This window comes from Paramormyrops kingsleyae, chromosome 16 (assembly GCF_048594095.1).
Source record: "Paramormyrops kingsleyae isolate MSU_618 chromosome 16, PKINGS_0.4, whole genome shotgun sequence".
Lineage (NCBI taxonomy): Eukaryota > Metazoa > Chordata > Actinopteri > Osteoglossiformes > Mormyridae > Paramormyrops > Paramormyrops kingsleyae.
In genome coordinates, this window is record NC_132812.1 from 13,674,719 (window position 1) to 13,696,783 (window position 22,065).

The 22,065-nt window shown below is 44.6% G+C and overlaps 2 protein-coding genes across 5 annotated transcripts in view; both read right to left on the minus strand.

The window, feature by feature from the left end:
* The window catches only part of znf385b (zinc finger protein 385B), a 72,397-nt gene extending 66,265 nt beyond the window's left edge, over positions 1 to 6,132 (minus strand). The window contains exon 1 of one of the 4 annotated variants that reach the window (XM_023801738.2): positions 5,754 to 6,109. In XM_023801738.2, coding sequence (XP_023657506.1) covers positions 5,754 to 5,961 — 208 coding nt within the window. In that variant the 5' untranslated portion in view covers positions 5,962 to 6,109. Of the gene's footprint in view, positions 1 to 1,433; positions 1,543 to 5,753 lie in introns of those variants that run through there. The other 3 variants (XM_023801740.2, XM_023801742.2, XM_023801743.2) reach the window with 3 other exon arrangements.
* A 2,945-nt stretch (positions 6,133 to 9,077) lies between these two features.
* Positions 9,078 to 22,065, minus strand: part of cwc22 (CWC22 spliceosome associated protein homolog) — a 28,774-nt gene continuing 15,786 nt past the window's right edge. The window contains exons 13-21 of the mRNA XM_023801737.1: positions 21,893 to 21,997; positions 20,940 to 21,024; positions 18,264 to 18,324; positions 14,013 to 14,090; positions 13,565 to 13,717; positions 13,214 to 13,341; positions 12,995 to 13,096; positions 12,709 to 12,899; positions 9,078 to 10,798 (exon numbers count right to left, since the gene is read on the minus strand). Coding sequence (XP_023657505.1) covers positions 10,296 to 10,798; positions 12,709 to 12,899; positions 12,995 to 13,096; positions 13,214 to 13,341; positions 13,565 to 13,717; positions 14,013 to 14,090; positions 18,264 to 18,324; positions 20,940 to 21,024; positions 21,893 to 21,997 — 1,406 coding nt within the window. The 3' untranslated portion in view covers positions 9,078 to 10,295. The remainder of the gene's footprint in view (positions 10,799 to 12,708; positions 12,900 to 12,994; positions 13,097 to 13,213; positions 13,342 to 13,564; positions 13,718 to 14,012; positions 14,091 to 18,263; positions 18,325 to 20,939; positions 21,025 to 21,892; positions 21,998 to 22,065) is intronic.

Here is a 22,065-nt window from a genome sequence, read left to right on the forward strand (position 1 = left end):
TATGAAGATTATCTAGAAAATTGCCCATGAAAGACAACAACATGGCTAGACAATTGAATTAATAATTTCAGCATTAACTGTATGACACAAAGGGATATGTGACATGTTTTTTTCAACTTAGTGACAGAATGTTGGTTCCAGGCAAAAAATGTCTTAATTACTTATGATGATGTAAATTAATATTATTTATTATTATGGCACAGAAAATGAAACACTACAAGTTTAGAGAAAACATATTAAATATGAGAAGACTAGGTTGTGATTTGGGCAATGTCTGAAATAAACAGGTTATATGACTACTTACATGAGACTGGAACAGACACATCTGTTTTTTTCCACACAGATCCAAACATGAATATAATTATGAAGCAGGACGCCAGATCTGAGTAAGAATTCTGGCATCGAATTATGAATGTGGTTCCCTTTAAGGAGAAAAAAATTGCACCCATATGGCAAAAGGTAAAATCATCAAGAAAACATGTTTCAGTTCAGTTATGAAGCAGCCCATGGGCCAGAATCAAAAGTAATTCTGGACTTCAGAACCCCCCATTCAGCCACATGACATGGTGCACACACAGTGTTGGGGATCATGCAGGGACCTGAGCAGACCTGCCTCCCCCACTGAAAAAAACCACATCATAAAATATTTATTTTATGCCCGTTGTATTGTGTTTCCCAGCCCGTTCTTTCCGGCCTGTTATGTTTTACATTTTCAGATGTGCAATCTATATTTATTATTCCACAAAACTGAAATGTCACACCAGCAGCAAGAACAAGCCACACTTTCCCCCCCTTATACCACAACTGTATAATGGTCGCACAGTAAAACAAACTTTCTTTTTTATTTCTATAGCTGTTGTGCAATGTCGCGGCAACGTCAGAGAGGCGACTTGCTTGGAGCGAGGTTGTGGCAGTGTTAGGATAGCTCTGGTCCAGCCAGCGCCCGTGTACCCCCCCCCCCACCTCGGATTCCTCGGGCAGCAGAGTTTTCCTGCCCCATGGAAGCCCACAGGCAGAGTAACGAAAGGAGCGACAAGCACTGAGACACAGCAGCACGATCAGCCTGTTGGCAAAATGTGGATGGCAGTGTGGCACAGTATGTACCAAAAGCAGTGCAGAGGCTCGTGTGTGTAGACTCCCTATCCTGCCCATCTGCCAGCTGACTGGTACCAACAGCTGTCCCCCCTTTGATCTCCATTCTTTCACAAATTAAACCTTTCTTTTTCGATTCGTAGCTCTGCTGAGAGTGTCACAGAGGACAATACAATTAACTCACCATGCAAATGCTGTTTACAGGCGAAAGTGAAGTGCATTAGATTTGCAAAAATCTCAGCAGTATCAGTGCACAGAAATATATTTGTGCATCAAGACCACTGAGAAATTCAGGAATAAATATGTTTAAAAAAAAAAGGAACACAATGCTCTAGACCTACCTGTCACCAAAAAACTGTCAGAGAACAGCAGACCCCGTCATGTTTACTTCTCAATCTAACATGAAGACGCTTTCACATAGACTCATAAAAGGGATCTTTGTTCATAGTACGCCTAATAAATCAGCCACCATGACACCATAGTGCGCCTTATTTAAAGTCTTCAGGAACCCTGGCTGGGAGCCAGGCGCTCTGCAATACAGTTTGCCACACATTGCTGAAGCCTCCGTCTGTCAGCAGGCACAGCAGCCCAGCGCAGCCTCAATGGCAACAACAACAAAAAAACACCCTGAAAGTCACTCGAGGAGGCTGTCATAAAATGCACTGTGGGAAAAAACAGTGTCGTTTAGTAACACGGAATTATATTTGTTCTGCACATGCAGTGCCACTGAAGGCCATAAAACAAATAGGAATGGATTTGTTGTGGACTGTCATTGGGTGGATTCTGGAATCCCCCTGAAAGACAGGCCATTTTCAGTTTTAACAAGAGAAAAGTCCGTAACATTAAAAACGAACTGTAAGGTTTTTTTTTTTTTTACAACAAATAGAATGATCAAGTCGCTGCATTAAAACTTATTCCATAAATTAGCATAATGATTCAGTCCCTTTGACAAAACTAGATGCTGTGAGAATGACAATAATGTATTCCCCTTTTGGCCCCATCACCACCCCCCCATCTAATCCCTACTCCCCCCACACCCCCCCCCAACCACTGCAATCCCTAGGCCCCCTACACACTCTCCCCAGGAGGGGCTCCTCCCTTTGCCATCACTACGCGGCATTACTTCAGTTTTGGTGTGATTTGTCTCAAAATGAAAGAGGTCCCAGAGCATTGCCTATACAATGTTCCAGGGAAGTTTGAAAAAGATTCATCAAACACTTTTAGTGTTACTGTGTTCTGTAGCCATCCTTTCCTGCTTCTGCTGCCACCTAGTGCTGCGGCTTCAATTTTAATGAGATTTGTCTCAAAATAAAATACGGTACTGATCTTCATCCATATAAATGTCCTTGTGAAGTAATAAAATCCATAAAATAGTTTTTGAGTTATCAGGCTAACAAAATAAAGTGTATGAGGTCGTACTTCTATTTGCTATCACTGTGTGGCTTATGCAGTTTTGGTGTGATTTGTCTCAAAATATGATCAGTTCCAGATATTAATAAAAATGGATACTTTATTGATCCCTGTCGGGGAATTGTCTTTATGCCTCCCTCAACTTGCTCTTTTTTGTAGAGTAAGTCGTCCGCAAAGGGCAGCCACCTGCAGCGGTGCCCAGGGAGCTGGGGGTTAAGGGCCTTGCTCAAGGACCCACAGACGTGCTGTGGCTGGGTTGGAACCGGTAACCTTCTGATTACAGGCACACAGGCTTAGCCCACTGAGCAACACGCTGCCCTTATATTCATACACTTTGGGTCACAATGTGTCTGCAAAGTTTGAAAAAGACCTGTCAAGTGATGGCAGAGGCGGCGGACCAATCCCTAAACCATATGTATTCTATGTCCAGGGAATACAATAATAATAATATTTGAGTGGCCAGCCTGTTTGCAATAAAAACATTTCTATAATTTCAGAACACATAGACACACACAAACCTGTGTCCCTTGTGAGGTTTCTTGGTCTGGTACTGACTAAGAAGACCGTAGAGAAAAGTCTACAGAATAACCAAGGATAAAGTCAATAAAAAAGCACAGATCAGAAAAAGGTTGTACAAAGTCTACCATATCCCATTGGGCACAATTTATTCACTAAAAATGGAACATGAATCCTACCAGTGCCAACAGCTGCTGCTGAGATCAAGCTACCCAACCAAACTGATTAAAAGGCAAGAAAGACACTGGTAAGAATTGGCTGTGCAACACCAGAGAAAGAACTCCAGAGTTCAACACCGAAGGTAAAACTGGAAAATAACCACATCACTACAGCATCACAGCAGCAAGAAGTTGGAAGCAATCAGTAAAAATGAGCCATTTCAGCACCCACGTGGATTTTGCAACAAAACATCTGAGCGATCTGGCAAAATGCGCAGTGGTCAGGTGGTACAAAATTGGATGCTAGAAGTCTGAATTTGAAATATTAGATTTAGGACCAACGCAGTCCGGAGAAATACAGTAGCAGCAGCATCGTGCTACAAGACGAGAGTGCTTGTCCTTCACACTGACCGCGAAGCATGCTGGAAATGAATGAAAGAGAAGAAAAAAGCAGAGGCAGATTCCAGGGAAAATGTTCACTCTGCCGAAGCCTTAAAGCTGGGATAGTAAGTCACCTTTCCAGAAAGTCAAAAGTCCACATGCTTTCAGGGAAAAGTCCATTCCAAAGTAGAAGGGCAAAGCTATAATGACAGAAGAATAATAATGTGAATGCCTTGGAGTGACAGAAGCAAATTCCTGGCTTGAATCCCATTGATAATCTGGAAATACTTGGAAATTCATAAGCTAGTCCCAGGAAACTTGACATACTGAATAAATCTGCCAAGAAGAATTTGGGAAAACTGCATCAAGCCAGTAAGTCAAGTGTATAAAGATGCATCCAAAAACATACACCTGTAATTGATTGTCCATACCGAGAAATATGGCATTCATGAGTATGAATATGTATGTACATAATATATATTCCCTTTCGTAATATTTACTGTAACCCACTTAACCCAATGAAACATTCAGTCTGTGCTGTCAAGTTTTGAAAAATGTATAGTCCATGCACTACTGAAGAGGTCTTTTGCAAAGCACTACATAAAAAGGTAACAGATCCTTTATAAAGAACACAGGCATAGTCTGGTAGAACGGTAAGGAGGTAAGGAGTTCTGGACTGACACAATTAACAGTCAATTTTAGGTGTCCAGTTAAGATCATTAAACACAGGCATACTTTCCAACAGTGTGGACAAAAGTTACTTAAAAGGTACAATCTATTGCCACCTGCGGCAGGGACTAAGGTATGTCACCGTCATCTGAGTGACCTGAACAATTAGGGCAGACAGATATTTAGGCTTTGACACCGCAAAGACAAAGCACAGTAACTTACAGGTTTTTCGGCATTCTTTCTTAAGCACAGAAATGTATCGATTTATGCTGCTAGGGATCAGAAATTATAAACTAACTTGCATTCTGAAGCAAAATGACCCCCACACACGCCGAAATTGGTAATGTCATTTTATTACCACTGTATTTCCCATTCTTTGCTGAAAACCACATATACAATATTATTCCAGAAATGTAAAAATCAGCAATACATGTTGGAATTACATTGTTTGTACTGTGCAAGGTCATGCGAGGCTACATATCATCTGAAACAAACGTTTTGAGACAGATCACTGAAATAGCAAGTGACATTTGCCATCTGTACTACAATATGTCTATATCAGATTATCTTTTCTTTCACATCGCTCTTATTATGAGATATGGAGAGCAAAACACTACTTCACCGTGCTCTATTAAATGGGTCAACATATTCACGGTGCGATCTTAGGCGAACTGTTGTGCGTTTTCAAGGTCTTATTTAAAGAATCAAAGGAAAATGTCGAAGTACCTCTTAAAGTACATGGTGATCATTGCTGAAATAACAATGCGAACCTACAATACGAACATGTCGTGCATCTGCGATATAAAGATGTCTTTTTCGCGGCAGGTCACTTTATCTCTATTCATCTATATATAGAGTAGAACGACTGATACAGGATGGAAGAGGATTACAAACTGTGCGTCTGGCTTCCCACTTCAGCTTGCTAGAGTCCAAATAGGACACAATTTATACATCTTCTTTTCAATAAGAAAGAAAATCCCAGGTGTATCATTGTAATATATATATATATAACGACCGATATATTTGCTTCATTACATAAAAGGAAATTATATGAATATAACATTAAACTGTTAGAAATTACATTCTTAATTCAAGATGAGTACATTTGTGTAAATCATTTCAAGTAACAAGTGCGTTTAAAGAAATCGCTTTGACTTAATGTTACTCTGAAAATCATACTTTTTAAATTTATGAATTGATAACGGTTATACCTCGAAATACATACAGCATCCCAAATTATACTGTACCCTGCGTCTATATCGCTAAAGTAATCTCTAATGTAGATTGCTGATAGTTGACAAGTATATTTTTAAACTAACGGTGGCCTTAATAAATATGGTCCTTTGTAATTTACAGACAATAAGTATGGGGTATGTCCACTATGGATTTAGCCTGGGAATCGGCTTTATAGCCACCGCACAGAGCAGATCTGATGATGTGCGGCGTTTGTTTTTGGCGCCGCTCTCCCACATTTCAGTCCTAAAAGTCCCCTGGCAGAGCCGTGCAAGTTGCGAAACACGGACTTACCGTCGTTATTTGTTATAATGTCACAGGCGCCATTCAGGATGCCTTCCTTACCTTCCGCGATTGTGCTGTCGTTTATTGCTAAAGAAGTTGTGCGCGCTCCCCTCTCGCCGGTTGCAAGTCGGACTGCGTGCAGCCAGACCTTATTGCAATGTTTGACAATGATGTGCTGGGTCCTGGTTAAGCCCCACACTCGTCCACGCATGCTCATCCCGGGCCCTTAAAGGGCGATGGTACCTGAGCGCAAATGCGCGTCCTAGTTTCCTTATACGCGCAGCGTTGGCGCTTCGCCCCCAGTCGCAGGTTTCCCGTAGAGTAATTGATGTTTGATTTGGACCGATTGTGCATCAGTCTCCAGTGCCACTTCGGATTGGATTATCTCCATTGGCGTGAAGAAGCGGTTGCTTTACTAATCTCCGTTGTAGTTATTCATAGATTTGAAGCGTTCTTGCTCTTCCCGCTTGCTTTCCTCTAAGTTGCATGTGTCTATGTCGCAATATCAAGCATGCAAGGTGACACAGAAACATGGGATGGAGAAGCACAGATTAAGGTCCAAAGGACATGCGATATTTATAGCAGATGGTCATCTATGGAACACGAGGAGGGATTTATGTTAGTTTGGCATTTATTTGTGTCATTTTTGAAAAGGTCTTACTTACAAATGATGTATTGAAATACATTCTATGAGAGCTATATTTATTATCTATGACCAGTATTTTATCAATAAGTATTTAATTTTGTAAAGGTAAATTGTTTTCCCCTGTACTTTATGAATATTATCGGAACTGGTCTATATGTATATTTTTACTGTCGACTGTTTTTACAGTATGTCTGGACCCCTAATTGTATGTTGCAGTAATGGACATCCAGTTAAAGCCCATTTTAGAGCTTAAATACAGGGCTGTGAAACGCCACCCACACTCCACCCTTTAGTAAATTCCATGTGGTAACACACTATATTCCGATTATACTCATTCGTTTCCTCGTGTTTTACATTTAAGCCGACTTAAAGAATATAAAAGTACTAGAATTACTCAGTCTAAGTTTGTCGCCTTAACAAGGTAAACAAAGGAAATCGTTGTATAGTTGACAAAAAAAATGTACGTTAATTTGTAAAAAATGACACTTCTTCTCAGGAGAGATAGATACATATGACATAAAACCGCTAATATGATTCTGGCAGTACAGGGTGCAATTAAAATGTCGCTAATGATATTTGAGACAGATAGTGTCATTATCTGGGTCATGTTTTAGCTGGGAATGCAGGGAACACCCCAGCAGAAAGTGTCCCTAAATTTGGACAGTGGCGGGGTGCTTTGCCCGGTAACTTAAGCATAATTAGCCTATGGGTCACGGAGCCCTATTGTTATGTCTGTTGCCCCCAGCACCCAGCACGTGTCCTCTACAGTCAGCAATAAATATCATTCTACACTTTATCTGCTCCTGAGCTATAGATCCATGGGGGGTAAGCAGCTATCTGAGACAGCTATCCCTTTACACTCTGTCCTTGATGCACTCAGCATGATCCACGTAGCTGGTTCAACGTTTCACAGAAAACAGGATATCGCAACAAGTACAGGAGTCAATTTCTTCCTCCTCGCACGCAGCAGGAAACCAGCCAAGTTTATTTGGTCCGGGCAAATGTGGGAGACAATGTCCATACGACAAATAAGAACTAAGTGATCTTTCTGTGACAAAGTACAGCATTCCTGAACCGAGATTCCCCTCTGCCACTCCCTTCCGTGAAAAGGATAGCCTCGTGCTATTTTTCAAATTCTGTTTCTGAAACACTAAAATAATAGGTCTTCACCTCATTATCTGAAGGGTGGCGATTTCCCTTAAACAATCAACTGTAATTCAAGCTCCTTATGCCTTTCGTCTGGTTTCCTGTAGCACTTACCTCACACACCCATGTCTTTTAGCTAGAACATACTGTATTGATTTTGAAATATCATTAGCATTAATACCGACACCAGCAACAAACTGTATTTTATTGGTGTGTACTTGAAGGTAAAGTGCTAACACAAAAACATTAATAATAATAGTAACAAAAATATATATTATATGCTATTCAGCATTAGAAAGTACCGGTTATAAGAGCAGAAGGTGCAACTGAAATATTTCAAGAATACAAGCTTGAAAGAGACTACATTCATTTTTGTGGCTTGTTGGGAAATTTCCACTGGGAACCGAGAGATGTGGGCAAGACACAACATTCAGACAAATCACTCAAAACGCGTACTGCAGTGTAGAGAGATTTCTTTGGGCCAAAAGACCCAAACCTTGATTCTCTGCTGCCAGCTCATGTTAACAGTCACCCTCGCTTAGAATCAGCTATGATTTCCACTAAATCCTCACATCGTCTTTCTGTGAAGTACTCATCTCCTCACAGAGCATGGCCTGTGGAGTGAGATACATAAACAGAACAGACTGCTCTGTGACTCAGATTTGCCTGCTTACTCATGTGACTCTTGGGAACAGAAACATGCTGGTTTTTATACATCAGCCCCAAATTAAAACCACTAACCAGGTGGAATATCTGATCGATATCTGATGCACTAACGGCATCCTGGGATTTGGAGGCCGAGCGTCTTCATCTTCATAAAAGCCCCTACCGCTGTCCTCCGAAGGCCGACGCCCCATTAAAGACACAGAACTGGCAGCAGACAAGAGCCAAGCAGATAACAGGGTCTCACAAGACTAGCTGGTGCTAACAGAAAATTACACATCCAGACTGAGCCGCTGTAACATCTGCGCAATCCTCACCACGGTGTCTGAATGGGGACAGGCTGGCAGAGCAATACAAAGTCTATAATTCATGCAGTGCTGGATATGGAAGGGGCAGCTTCGGAACGCAACTTCCACTAAGGATTACAGCTCTGGGGAGAGGTTGTAAGTAATCTCACTGCTTTATTTTTAAACTCATTTACAAGGCTTGTATCTTTAGCCAGGGCAACTGAAAGTAGGCCTGTCAAACCACAATTCATGGCATACCACACCAAGTACTTCCACTGGAAAAAATACAAAGCATATCAAAGCAATGAGACTTTTGTATTAGCTACGAATAAAGCGGTATGGTTTGGCTGGGAGCTCGCCAGACATTTATCCGACAGGTGGACTTTGCTTAATTCATTCTTAATTATAGAGACGGTGATCCATTGTCCCAGAATGTCTGACACGATCAAAAGTAAAACTCATTCACTTTTATTTCACACGGGGTTAAAGTCTGAATTGTATGCCATGTAGGACAGGAGACTGTAAAATGAAATGGGTCAAAATTACTGGCTTAAGAAGCAACTGTTAAGTCGGCAATGAAAAGAAACTCAATTGAAAGATACATTATCTTTATTTGATGCTTGAAAGAATGAAACTCATAATAGTGAACATGTAACAAAGAAATTCACTGAATGAACCCAGGTTAATATAAAACTACGATCGCTCACGATGTCTTGAGACAGACGCTATAGCAAAAAAAGCAATATGATATTTTACAGCAAGACATCACAATTTAACCAGCTGTGGGATGAAAAAGAAGAAAAAAAAACAATGAGAATCAGGTGATTGAAGGGTAATCTGTCTAGTACAGTACTCTGAAACTGTATGCCTCTGGTTCATTTAACACCAACAAATTATTACCCAACTGGCTGAACAGCCTGTTTAACAGCTTTTATATTTAAACCCCGTTTTCTGTGATAAATTTAGTTACATAAATCCAAGTTCCTCAAATACTTGCACGAAAGTAACCATGTACAGCTGGGAAGCATTAAAAATCAATAATACTGCTTTTTCAGAGACATCAAGCTAAGTAATTTACTTCCAATATCAGTCCCATCACCTGGCTAAAATCCACAAGCTTCACCATCTGTAATTCTGAAAAACACTGAATAGAAACTGGGCAAAGCTGGGGCTAATGAAGAACTTTAAAACATCATTTTCAACACTGGACCCATTCTTGTTTTTCTGAGCACAAATCACTTTATCCTCAAGGCTTTTGCGTAAGGTCTCCAACTGCATGATCAGAGTGTCAGTTCCCCACCGTTGTTAAATATAATTTCCGAATTGGCAAACAAACAGCGGAAGCCATACTGTAATGTAGCAGCGTTTCAGTGTTTCCAAACAGAACTACACACATTCTGGGAAAGCTGAGGAAGAGTAATTTCACAGAATTGGAATCATCATAGGTATTAAGAAAAAAACAAAAAAAAACCCCAACCTTTTTCCTTTCCCAGAATTCATAGCAAGATGTGTGTCACCTTAAAGGTATGCCAGTCAGGACCCTCCTAGTACAAGCTGTCACAAAACCCAAATTACCCTTTTACACACAAAATAAACGTTTCCTTTTTAACCGAATTTTGTGAGACTTTACAAAAACTTGGCTTGAGGTGATAAAAACAGTAGTTTTAATTTTTTTGTTTTAAAAAAGAAAAGGCCTTTTGTATCAAATAACACCAGGATGCACAAGCCCAGCAGTTGGCCATATAGAGACTGTTTACAAAATGCCAGACAGTGATTACTCGTTTTCCTCGCCTGGGAATTTAATTTAAACTATCTTCGCCTCCTGGGAGAGGAGTCCCTGCTGTGGTCATCATTTCTCCTGGACTCGCGCTGTCTGTCAGAATGCCGGTTTTCCTTGCCCGACCTCTCCAGTCCATTCCTGTACGAGTCCCTGGAGTCGGTCTCCTTCCGGCTCCTGTCTCGAGACTTTGACCGCTGCCTGCCGGATCGACTCTCTGGCTCCTTCTCTCGGCTCCGGCGTGTGTCCGCGCGCCGGTCAGCCCGCGAGGCGTCTCTCGCGGCGTCCCGCTCCCGCTGCTTGTCCTCGTGGCCCAGGTCAGGCCGGCGAGAGACGTCACTCCGCTCCCGCTGGTGCAGTGGTGGGACCTCTTCCCGGTCACGCCCATGGTGGCGAGAGCCACGGTGCTGATCCTCGCTGCCGCCGTCTCGAGGGTGGTTCTGGTGCCGCTCGATGGGCCTCTCCTCCAGCGGAGGGTGCCTGTGGTGCTTGTCCTTCTTCTTCTGGACCTTCTTCTTGCGCCTCGCATCCGAATCTGGACAAAAATCAACACTGAATATCAGGCCCAGAATCCCTGCACACCTATCACAGCGTGAAAAGCAGGTTTATCAGGAATCGGAAAAAAATGACTGACGCTGCACATCTTATTGCGGCTCGGACCCGGTGTGGGATGCAGGGTGTTGGCAGGTTGCAACTGAATATTGCAGTAATGAACCAACCTCCCCAACCGTGAACACGTTCAATAACTTTCATTTATTATCAAAAGAAGAGCCACATGATGTCCATGCATGTTCGACTCACTGCTGACTCAAAACCTTCAAGGCATTTTGAGTTCAATGCTACTGGACAAATTATAGCGAAGACTCCACTGCCCTGTCAGGCTGAGCATTTCAAAAGTATCTCCTGTTGTTCTTGTTGAACCAGCATGATATGGAGACAGTAATATACCATAAATCATCCATCCATCCATTCATCCATCTTCCAAACATTTAAGTATGACAGGAAACCGGCTGCTTATTCCAGGAAGCACAGGGTACAAGGAAGAGGAAGAACCTGGACGGGAGCCCGGCCCATCGGAAGGCGCACACCCACACACCCTCATGCACTATGGGCACTAATTCACCTCCCTGCATGATTCTGGATGAAGGGAGGAAACCAAAGTAAAAAGAGAAACATGCCAGCTCTACACATCGGGGGGAAGAATTCAAACCTACAACCCTGGAGGGTTTCTTTTAATCACATACTTTGGGAGTTAAGGGCCTTGCTCAGTGGCCCAATGCTGAAATCACTCTGCCAACCCTGGGATCTGAATCAGCAACCTTCTGGTCACAGGTACAACATCCTAAGCTGAGCCACCCCCCAAAATGAGAGAAGTGTGAGGCACAAATCATCAAACTACATTTTGTTGTCTGAGTATTTGTACAACAAAGTTGAATCTAATCTGTTTTGTATTAAATTTAAAAAAATCTTTTTAAAGAAATGCAACACTACTCTGACAAGCACACAGGCTGAGACAATCAAGTCGTCCATCTCTTGCTCTCCCATCAAACATGCAGAAGCTTCTCTCTGCCAGGCAGGGAAAACCAGCTACCCCAGAACTGGGGGGGGGACGCTGAGGTGGGGGTCAGGCACTGGCGTAAAGGTCAGGTTTTTAATCTCTTCATTTCTAAATGTGGTCAGTTGTACATCATCAGAAACCAAAGCCTAAAAGTATCGCTTATGCAATTATGGCTTTGTGCGGGCAAGTTAACCCTGGAAAATGATGCAACATTTGGCCACAGACAACCGCAAGAGCATAATCTGGAATTTACATGACAGCGAGGATATTCCTTTGGGGGAAATAATGGGTTTGAGCAGAGAACACAATTTTTGCAAAAAAAGGCAGCACACTACCTGTGAGGTACAACCATGGCCTGGCGAGCTCTCGGTGTGAGAATCTAAACGAGCAAGAATCTCAAAGCACGTGTGGTAAATGCTATGGAGAAAAACTGTGTTTGAGGAAGGAAGTCCAAAACAACAAGGTCATGTGCAAGGTGCGAGTCTGAGCACAGAAACCAGAGAAGCGGAACATACGTCCACATTGAGGATAGCCTTGCTCACCAAAGGAAGGCTGAAATAATTGTTTAGATGGTTGAAACAGGTCAACAGATAAGGTCTGAGCTAGGCATTTCTAATACAACAGTCAGCAGAAAAACCCCAACACTGTCCAAAAAAATCTGCGAAAACAAACAGGTAGCATGAAATTCCAGAGAATATTGGGAGTGTGTAGTGCAAAACAGGGTCATGCAACTTAGAAATCCCTTACAGTGAAAATGTGCATCCTTCTGTATGCTTTGGTATATTGGGAAAATGGGAGTTTGGCTGGGAAGGAACTGATAAATAATGATTGTGCCCCCACACCAACAGGGGCAAAAGGGTTTTACTCTTGCCATTAAGCAAAGGCACCTGAGCTGCTGCTGCTGTCGGATGAGGACTCTGACGAGGAGTCGCTGGAGTCGTCACTGCTGTCGCTGCTGCTGCCTGAAGACGAGGAGTCCGAGGAGGAAGAGGACGAGTCAGAGTCAGACGACTCCACCTCCTGAGCCTGGGTCATGATCATTTTGGGAGCATTCTTCAGGTGCTCGCGAAGCTCGTCCCTGCATGAGGCCGTAAGGAGGTCGTTTTGAGGTTTCTCCAGGAAGCAATGAGTCACCAACAGTAGATGAAGCAAAAACGGTTGTGTAACACTTACGTAAGACCACCCAGGCCGATGGAGGTGAAGAAATTGATGGCAAATCTTGTGTTCCTGGGATTGTCTCGAGGGAACAGGCCTTCGAAGAATGGTTGCAACGTCCTGCAAAACATGAGCGAAACCAAAATGCACTCAGATGAACTTCTAACCTTGCCATAAGTGGTAAACACAAGACAAAAACACTGGCCATATTTTAGTGTTTAATCTTGGCAAACTTACATATCTTTGAGGCGTTCGTTGAGCCTGGGAAGACCCATGTAGGCACAGAGCTCCTGGAACAAAATCTTGACAAAGATTCGGCTGGAGGAAGTCGTGGTGTCTTCACTGATTTTTATGCACTCGAGCACCTTCAAAGCAGACATGTAAACATGTTGATCAATAACTTCTGCGCCTCTATTTCAGGACTCATGTTAGAAAAGCTCCATTACATTTCAATATTTTTTAACTCCCATAACACTCAGAACTTGTCAGGACAGGAATAATGTTATTAAACTATTAGATGGTGCATTTTATACTGACAAGATAATAGCTGGTAAGAAGATTTGACTAAACGTGGTTAGCGGCACTTACGCTCCAAGGGACGGAGTCTGTGTATAGAAGATGTGCAAACATCCGAGCCACGTTTCGAAGCTTATTGGTTTCAAGGCGATGAATGGTCTCATACTGCTCCTGGAATATGGCTTCAAAGCTCTCCATATACTCCTTCTTCAGCAAGCAGAAACGCTGAATATTGTGTTGGAGGGATTCAGAATTAGAGGAAGCATGGCCTTCGATCGTAGTTATTTATCTTTCCCTGTTCCTTAGTGCAGTTTCCCAATCCGGTCCTCGGGGACCCACAGCCAGTCCACGTTTTTGCTCCCTCCAAGCTCCCTGCCAGACAGTCCACATTTCTGCTCCTTAACAGCTCTACTGGGAACTGACAAGGAGCAAAAAAATGGAGAGTCTGTGGGTCCCTGAGGAGCGGATTAGGAAACACTGCCTTTGTGCTCTCTATACAGGGGTACTCAGCCAGACTTACCCCGGCCAGGAGCCCGAAGAACTTCTCATAGGTCCTTTGCTGGGCACAGCAGTCCAGGATCATGTTGCATAGCTCTTTCTGCAAGATAAATAAGGACCGTGAGTCCACTTCCATTAAACACAGAGAAGCTACGTATAGCCAGAGTCTGCAATATTTTCCAGTCAGATGCTAAAGAGCAAGACTGCTGTGTCAGGCCTTTCTCCCTTAAGCATTAGCACATTATTTTAAATTTTCATTATTCTCAATAAAATCGCTCCCAGTTACATACCATGCATTAGTCTGAAAAGGAGCAAGTGAAGTTGATGCATTTGTGACAATCAAGGTATATCTTCATAATTATAAGGTATAAATTCAGGTTAAAGCTTGGAAGACTGAGTGGTTGTAAATGCTGCTGTATAAGTAGCAGCAGGGTACAGGAGTGAGGCTCACAAAGCCTTTGCAGCATGTTCCTGTGTCAAGCCAAGGCCAAATGGCCGTGATCAGCCCCCCTGCAATAAGCAGGCCCAGCACTGCCGTGGGCCCCCACAAACCAGCGGCACCTTCTCTCCCGGGAGTTTGATCACACTTGGGAGGAGGTGAGCCACTTCCTGTAGATATGGGAACGTTTAAACTCGTGAACCAGCTTCAGGGAGCATCTGTGGGGATAACAGAGCTCCCCAGACTCCCGCTGGAAGGGACTGTGAGACAGGGCCACTATCTTAGAGGCAAATACTGCCCGTAGTGATTGCAGAGAAAAGGACGTTTTAATTAAAACACACTAAACACATTAACGGCGCTTCCTCCCCCCCCCCCCCCCACCTTTAATGAGGCAATAGTCAGGCGTGTACATGCCAGGAGTGCTCCAGTGACACATACCCCCCCCCCTGGTTTACAGTGCGGGAAAACGGGACTGGAGGTACGTATATAATTTAGGTCACCAACCCCCTAGGAAGACTTTGTCCCTCATCGGTTCAGCTACCCAGTTTCTTGAAATGAAATTTAAAGCCCTGCAAATAGACCCCCAATACTGACAAACGATCAGGGGAACTGGGGGGGGGGGGGGGGTGTATTGCACTATGTCTTGTGGTGATGTACAGTGTTTTTTGCTGCTAAATTGTGGTACTTGTACTCTGCTCCTATTTATATATTTATATATACATCTTTTTATATATATTTATTACACTCTGCCAGGCTGATGTTGAGCAAAATAATGCAACGCAATTTCGTTCTGTTGTGCACTAACCCGTGTATCTCTGAATGACAATAAAGTAACTATTCTATTCTATTCTATTGTTTCACCAGAACATCAGTTACACACGCGCAAGTCCTCATCAGTGGCTGAAATAACTGAGGAGCTCCTCATGAGCGCGGTGAATTTCTGAGCAACCCACTCCGCCCTCGTGACACACACGGCCGGTCTGCCGACTGCACCATCTGTGCTCCCCAACTGCAGCTGGAACAACGGAGCACTGGGCCTTAAACCCGTTTAACGGCGGCCTTTCCGGTGCTGTGATTCCCCTTCCAGCATGAGCGCTCCGTTCGGATTTCCGCCAGGTCACGCTGTCGGGGAGTTCAGCGAACCCATACGGGTAGAACTCACATCCTGGGCCCCACAGTAGGATGCAATCACACGCCTATCTGAGGGATGTGGATGGAAGCTCCGTCCTGATAGCGACGTTTGCTATACCGCCACCGAAGAAAAAGCAGCGCCTATCCCACCGGACTATATGAGTCGCGTAATGTCAAACTTACGGCCCGAGCGGGTTTCACAGAGGGCATACCATCTGCCCTGTAAAACGGATCGCAAAGCATAATGCGATCCCATTACCCTCCGGCGCAGCTGAGCAGAGGGGAGGCGGCCAATTACTCCTTCGTAAACTCACTTTACTTCAAGTTCGGCACAATCACCTCTGTGAGTTTGGAGAGGCGCTGAGAGCCAGACGTGCGGCCGGGGTGTGAGTCAGGCGCTAAATGCAACACGGGCGCTAGGAATGGATGGCGGCACTAGCAGGGGGACAGCAAGACAGCAAGTGCTGACTGAAGTGGCATTTTACAGGCCGGTCCTACAAATGTGATCCAGACCCAGGGTGGAGACCAAGAACTCTGGAGTCTCCTCTTTCACAGGGAGACGTGAGGTTCTTCTCAAAACAGGCAGGCCAGAGGACTGTCTCAGTAAAACAGTCATAACACGTAAAGTATCTGTAAGCGATGACCATCACACAATACTGATCTAACAGAGCTGATCTGATGGCCTCCTCTCATACAATACAGTATAGCATCTTACCCTAAAACCCAGCTTTTCTTCATCTGCTTTTCAAAAACAAGATCACAATATTACTGAACTTTTATAAAAAAAAAACACTTAAAAAAAAAAAGCACTTTCAGCGATCTGCGTGGCGAACTGCATGGAAAACTGCACTGCATGTTCATCAGATTGATGGGAACTGACAGGTAGTAAGGAGCAACAGATGTGCCCTGAGTGGGGATTCAAAGCTGTGGGGTGAAATCATTCACACACCGCTGTGGCTGACAAGAGCAATAGCCTCTCGCACCCCTGCTACCAAGCGAGGACAGGCCCTCACCCGCAGCTCGGCCCGGGACACTTTTAGCATTTGTAGCATTAGCCTGTGCAATAATTCACCTCGAACTCCCACTGGCTGAGGCCGAATCTCCCCCATTCTTGCGCATTAGGAGCCCGGGGGCTAAAAAGCTGAGTGTTTCTGGCTCCTATTGGAGTGTTCTGAAATATTAATGCAATCGGCCATTTGGGGAAAGCCCAGGACAGAGGCCTATGCAGAAGGCTGGAATATCGATTGGCGTTACAGTGCGGCCATCGCAAACAGGACGAACTGCACCATGAAGTACACAGTCGGGTCCAACATTTTCATGGGGTGGGGAGCAGTGGCATTACCAGGATCCCATCGGGGTTGGGGGCAGTTACAGTAAAAGTTGTCATGCTTCAGGACACTACAGGGAGCAAAAGGCACATTATCTGTGGTCGCACAACATCTCTATATAATTTTTTTCTGTATTTTTTTTCTCCGGGGGGGGGGGTGGAGGGGCACAGGCAGTCATTCGACAGTGCCCCCCGCAGGGGAGCGCAGTCAATGGCAGAAATGACACCGCAAAGACAACCAAAGACCAACAAGCCGAGGTGGCTTCCGCAAAAGCAGACGGGTGAAAGATGAAGCACCGGGTGGGATTAACTGCGCTTACGGTTAAGGTGAAATAAGATCCAGTGTATGCATGAACAGGGCTGAATGTGGAAAGACATCTAAAACCTTTTAAAACCTCACCCTGGTTTTGTCACCTTATTGCGCAGAGGAACGGGCCAGGTGAATAGAGGGGTAGCTATTAAGGAAGATACATTATACTCCCTGCATGGGACCTTGTGCTAGAGGGCTTGTGTTCAATCACATTTGGTGAGCCTCCGACGACAGCCAGCACTAGTGCTAGGTTACGGACAGCCCCGGTTACCGGAAACTACCACTTCATCCTGGCAGGAGGCCTAACTCTGTGTACCCGCGGTGCGGTACAGTCACATGACGCGAAAGGCGGGCCGACAGGTTAACCATGAACTCAGACTAGGGCTGAAGGATACTGAAAAAAATCTCATTGACATGTTTGGATTTTTTGCAATAAATATCACAACATTCATAAAGCATCTTTAAAAAGAACACAGAACACATACTACCTAATCTTACATAACTGCTAAAAATGCAAAACATGATCGGTTTTGTTGCCCTTGACCGAGTAAAAACATTTTATCATAATTTATTGATGGTCAATCATTGTGGTCCTTGCGATATGACCAGTACACATGCATAACATGCAATGTCCGTATTTCCATGGCACATCGTACAGTCCTAGCTCATACACCCACGAAGAAAAGACCAAATATGCCGGGTAAGGTAGACCACAGGAAAAACATTTTAGCGTAAATTACTAATGGCTAATCAGAGTGATCCGCACAATGTGACCTGAAGCCAATGTAGGGCAGACCACAGCAAGGAGAATGGCTGCCGAAGTCCTTCACGTCAGCCTCTCGTGTTCCTAAGAAACATCAGCTGGTACATTCGCTACGACAAGCTGGCTGCACTGCCAAGGATGTCATTCACACACACACGAGCAAAGGCCTGCTCCAGACACACACGCTTATGACAGAACAAAGTGAGACATTTAGAGACGTCGGTCTGAATAGGCTGCTCTAAGCCGCAATTAAGTAAAGGCTATTTATAAAACACGCAACGGCTTTCCTAGAAGCAAACCCACCGTTTGACTTTCAGGGAAGTCCATCTTTATCAGCTTGTGAGCACACTCTTCAAAGTCCAAACTGTTGACAAAAGAAAGGGACACAATTATTTAAGACAGCCGAATGCTTACTGCAAGTCAGGACACAAGCAATCAGAAATTAAGATGAGTTTAAATCTCAGAGGTCATTACACAGATTCACACCAGCTTAAAACCAACCGAGTACTTCCAAATTAAGAACTAAGTAAATTTGAAATATTTCAGATAATTGTGTAATATACCTTTGAAAACTGTATAAATAACCCAGCACCTATCACTCATGCATTAAAAGCTGTATATCACAAAAACTGTTTTAAAGATCAGCTTGTTTTTCCAAGGGGAAAATCTTTGGATAAAAATTAACACAGTGAAGATCACGCCCCTCAAGTCGTGCTTTACACAAATACACAACAAAAAAGCATGCGCACAAATCCTAGATGCAGAGACGCCTGAACACAGCATGTGCTCTCTTATCAGAGCACTGCAGTATTGAGAGGAAAACACAAGCAAATAACCTCACCAGTGCTTCAACAGCTTCAGACAAAGCAGTGTTTCATTTAGAAAGTCATCTTTAACCACAGGAAAGCTTAATACCCACCAAATCCCAGCAGAATTGTCATATAATAATCACTATGTATAAAAATAAAGACAGCGGAAGGCTACCCTTATCTCCTGAATTGCACTGTATTAGATCCGATGATATCCTCAAATCTGCTGACTAATTGGTTTCTTGTCTCAAAACCCCAGTCATATTTCATGTGGCCCAGTGCAGAGAAACCCAATACATATGCAGCTAGACTCTAAAGCATCCACCAGAATGGCAGCATGCTGGCACAGGGACCAACCAAAAACAAAACACAACCTTCTCCTTTCTCGAAGCACCTTAAACATTTAACAAGCACAGGATTCCTAACAGATTCAAGAACAAATTAATTACTCTCAATCATTCTGCCTTGGATCACGCTATTAATAATTATGTCTAGTAGCTAAAGCAATTATTTCAGTTTTGCAAATAAGGGTATATAACCTGCTCTTGCATGACTACTTTTGGAAATCAAACTGATGACCTTTAGCCGACTCCTTCACGTCCTTAATACTACAACCATGTGGTCACAGGGATGAGTATCGGCACCCAAAGCCCACCGGCTCTCTGACTTTCCAAGGGTATGAGCCAACGCTTGCCTGATTCAGCAGGAAGCACCCAGTGACAAAAAAGTTCAATTAATTTCATTAGGCTGGGGGGGTGGGGGTGGGGGCGTGCCCTCCATAAACAGGGAGGCGGCCTTGCGAGTCCGTCGGGGGCGGCGCAGCGCTATCGCCTCCTGCTGGGTCACTTGTCAGGCTTCCACTCCTATCTGCTCCTGCACCAGCTGCTTCTCCACATATTCCCCCGGCGGCAGCTCTCAGCAGAGGAATGCCAGTGTGTGTGTGTGTGTGTGTTTGCGACACCATTCCAGGAACTTCCCTCAGGCCTTCTTATGCATTCAATTAACGGCAGTTACGCTGTGCGGTGTCATTCTGGGCCCTCGCTGCTTTACATTTTAACAACAAATCCGGCAGCCGGTAGGAGAATTGTCGTCCGGCTCTCTGCTGTCAGCGTTACACGAAACCTACTCTAGAAATGGCACATTTTGGCATATTTATGGACTCCTGTAGATATATTACCACTGTTATTTAAACTGGCATCAATATTCAGGATGGTAAAGAACCATACCCTATCACGGCATAACGTGCAGGCTTACAGAATTAGTGCATTTACTCAAGGTCAGTCTGAGTAGCAAAGTCCTGCTTGGAACCAAGAAAATACAAGCAGGACTGCGGCTCTCCGAAGAGCCACCCACCTGGGCCTCGGGGCTCTAGATGCCACAGAAACAGAGCTAATGGGGTTCAAACCCCACCCCCCCACCCTACTCTCCAGGAACCTTATTGTGGGAAAAAGTAGATGGAGCCAAGGTGATCTCCTCACCAGAGTTACAGGAAAAGCACAGCGTGACCTTCTGGGTGCCCAGTGGCTGTGTTCGCACACTCCCGTCAGCCTCTATCACGAGGTACATGACCCCAACCACATGCATTCATGCCGCTTATCAGGACACGGTATGGGGGACAGGGTGACCTCTCCCTGCAAATGGTATGACACACCCACACATACCTTCATCTCATCTCCTTCCTCCTAACATCTGTAGCCAGACACACAACCACAACACAGAGGACCGCTCTCCTAACATCCCGCGCGATCACCTGTGAGGGACGTGCTTCCACTGCACATCACGCCTCCAGCGTGTCGTGTCCATCTACAGAAACGACTCTAGAGTCCTAGCCTCTCACGCTAAAATGCTACAAACACACCTAAGTCTCCCCAAGTAATGTGTGATTTTCCCCTTGATTTGACTCATATGAAAAATGACTGGGGTTTTGAGACCGGAAACCAGTTAATCAGCGGATTTGATTGACCGTCTTCCAGAAGGTGCCCAAGTTCGGCCACCCGGGCCCCTAAGAGCCTTTGGCGGGTTTTATCGGCCCCTTTTATCCAAGCCTTCCAGGAGGCTCACCTCAACTTGTCTTAAATTCAAGATGCTCCAATGCTGGAGTCACTGTTTAAAAATACATTCTCATCTCCCCGAAGCCAAAAACAAAAACACGAAGCCTACAAATACCGACCTTGACTGGATGGCAAGATAGATGGTGCGTCGAAAGGCCACCAGGTTGACTTCAGTCTTGTCGAAGATGGTGACTTTCTCTTTGCCTGAGAAGAGCAAGAAGACGATATGTGACGCTGAGGCAGAACCATGCTGCTGCTTAGACTCAGCACATTTCTCCTTCTTTCTTCTTCCTTGGTGTTTTATTTTTATACCGCCGACCTGCCCGCAAGGGGAGAGCAGAAACCACTCCCTGGACAACCTGGTAGAGCCAGAGACGAAAGGCAGCCACACATGATGAAAAGACCTTCACCGCGCAGCAGCCGGAAGAGTGCGGAAACCTCGTGACCTCTCGGAAACCAGGAAGGCTTCCGACGCGAGAGCGGAACATGCGGGGACAGGAGAGCACCTGACAGCCACGCTCGCTGAAACCGGGACATTTCGAGCAGCAGCAGGTAAAAAATGTCCAAATTTGTGGTCCAAGCAATTCCTGTACAAGCCCGTGGCACCGAGGACCAGGATTCAAATTTATAATCTCTGCTGGACGTGTGTATGAGGAACACCGACTGTGTCCCAAGGTGCTCTCTCTCCTAAGAGGCGGCTCCCAGGATGCACAGAGAAGCCGTGTCTATTTTCTGACTTCAGCACAACTGTCAAATTATTCAGCTATGTTGCTTGCGGCGGTAGGTATACACAAACTAACAGACGGATATACATGAGCTAATTTGTACCAAATGAGGCACGAAATCGGGTATCAGTAATGACTGACTTTGCAAGCCCTGGGGGTTGCGTGTTAAAACATCTCAAGATAGATGTAAAGAAAACAAAGAGACAACAGTGCACCTCATGAGTGGTATGAAAACCACAAACTGCCCCCAAACCGAACCCAAAGGGCACCAGGCACTGTCCATACGGTTGAAATACAGTTGTGTGGGGGAGTGTTCAATACTGCATTTTACACAGCACAACCCATACCATCCTCGCCTTCCTCCTCCTCTTCCTCCCCCTCCTCGTCTTCCTCGTCGTCATCACTGCCTTCTGCATCGTCCCCGGACTCGCCGCTCCCCTCGTCGAGAATCTCTATGGAAGGAACGGATGGTGTCTCGAGTTAGGCCAGACTGGCGGCCCAAAAAGAGGACCAGCGCCAA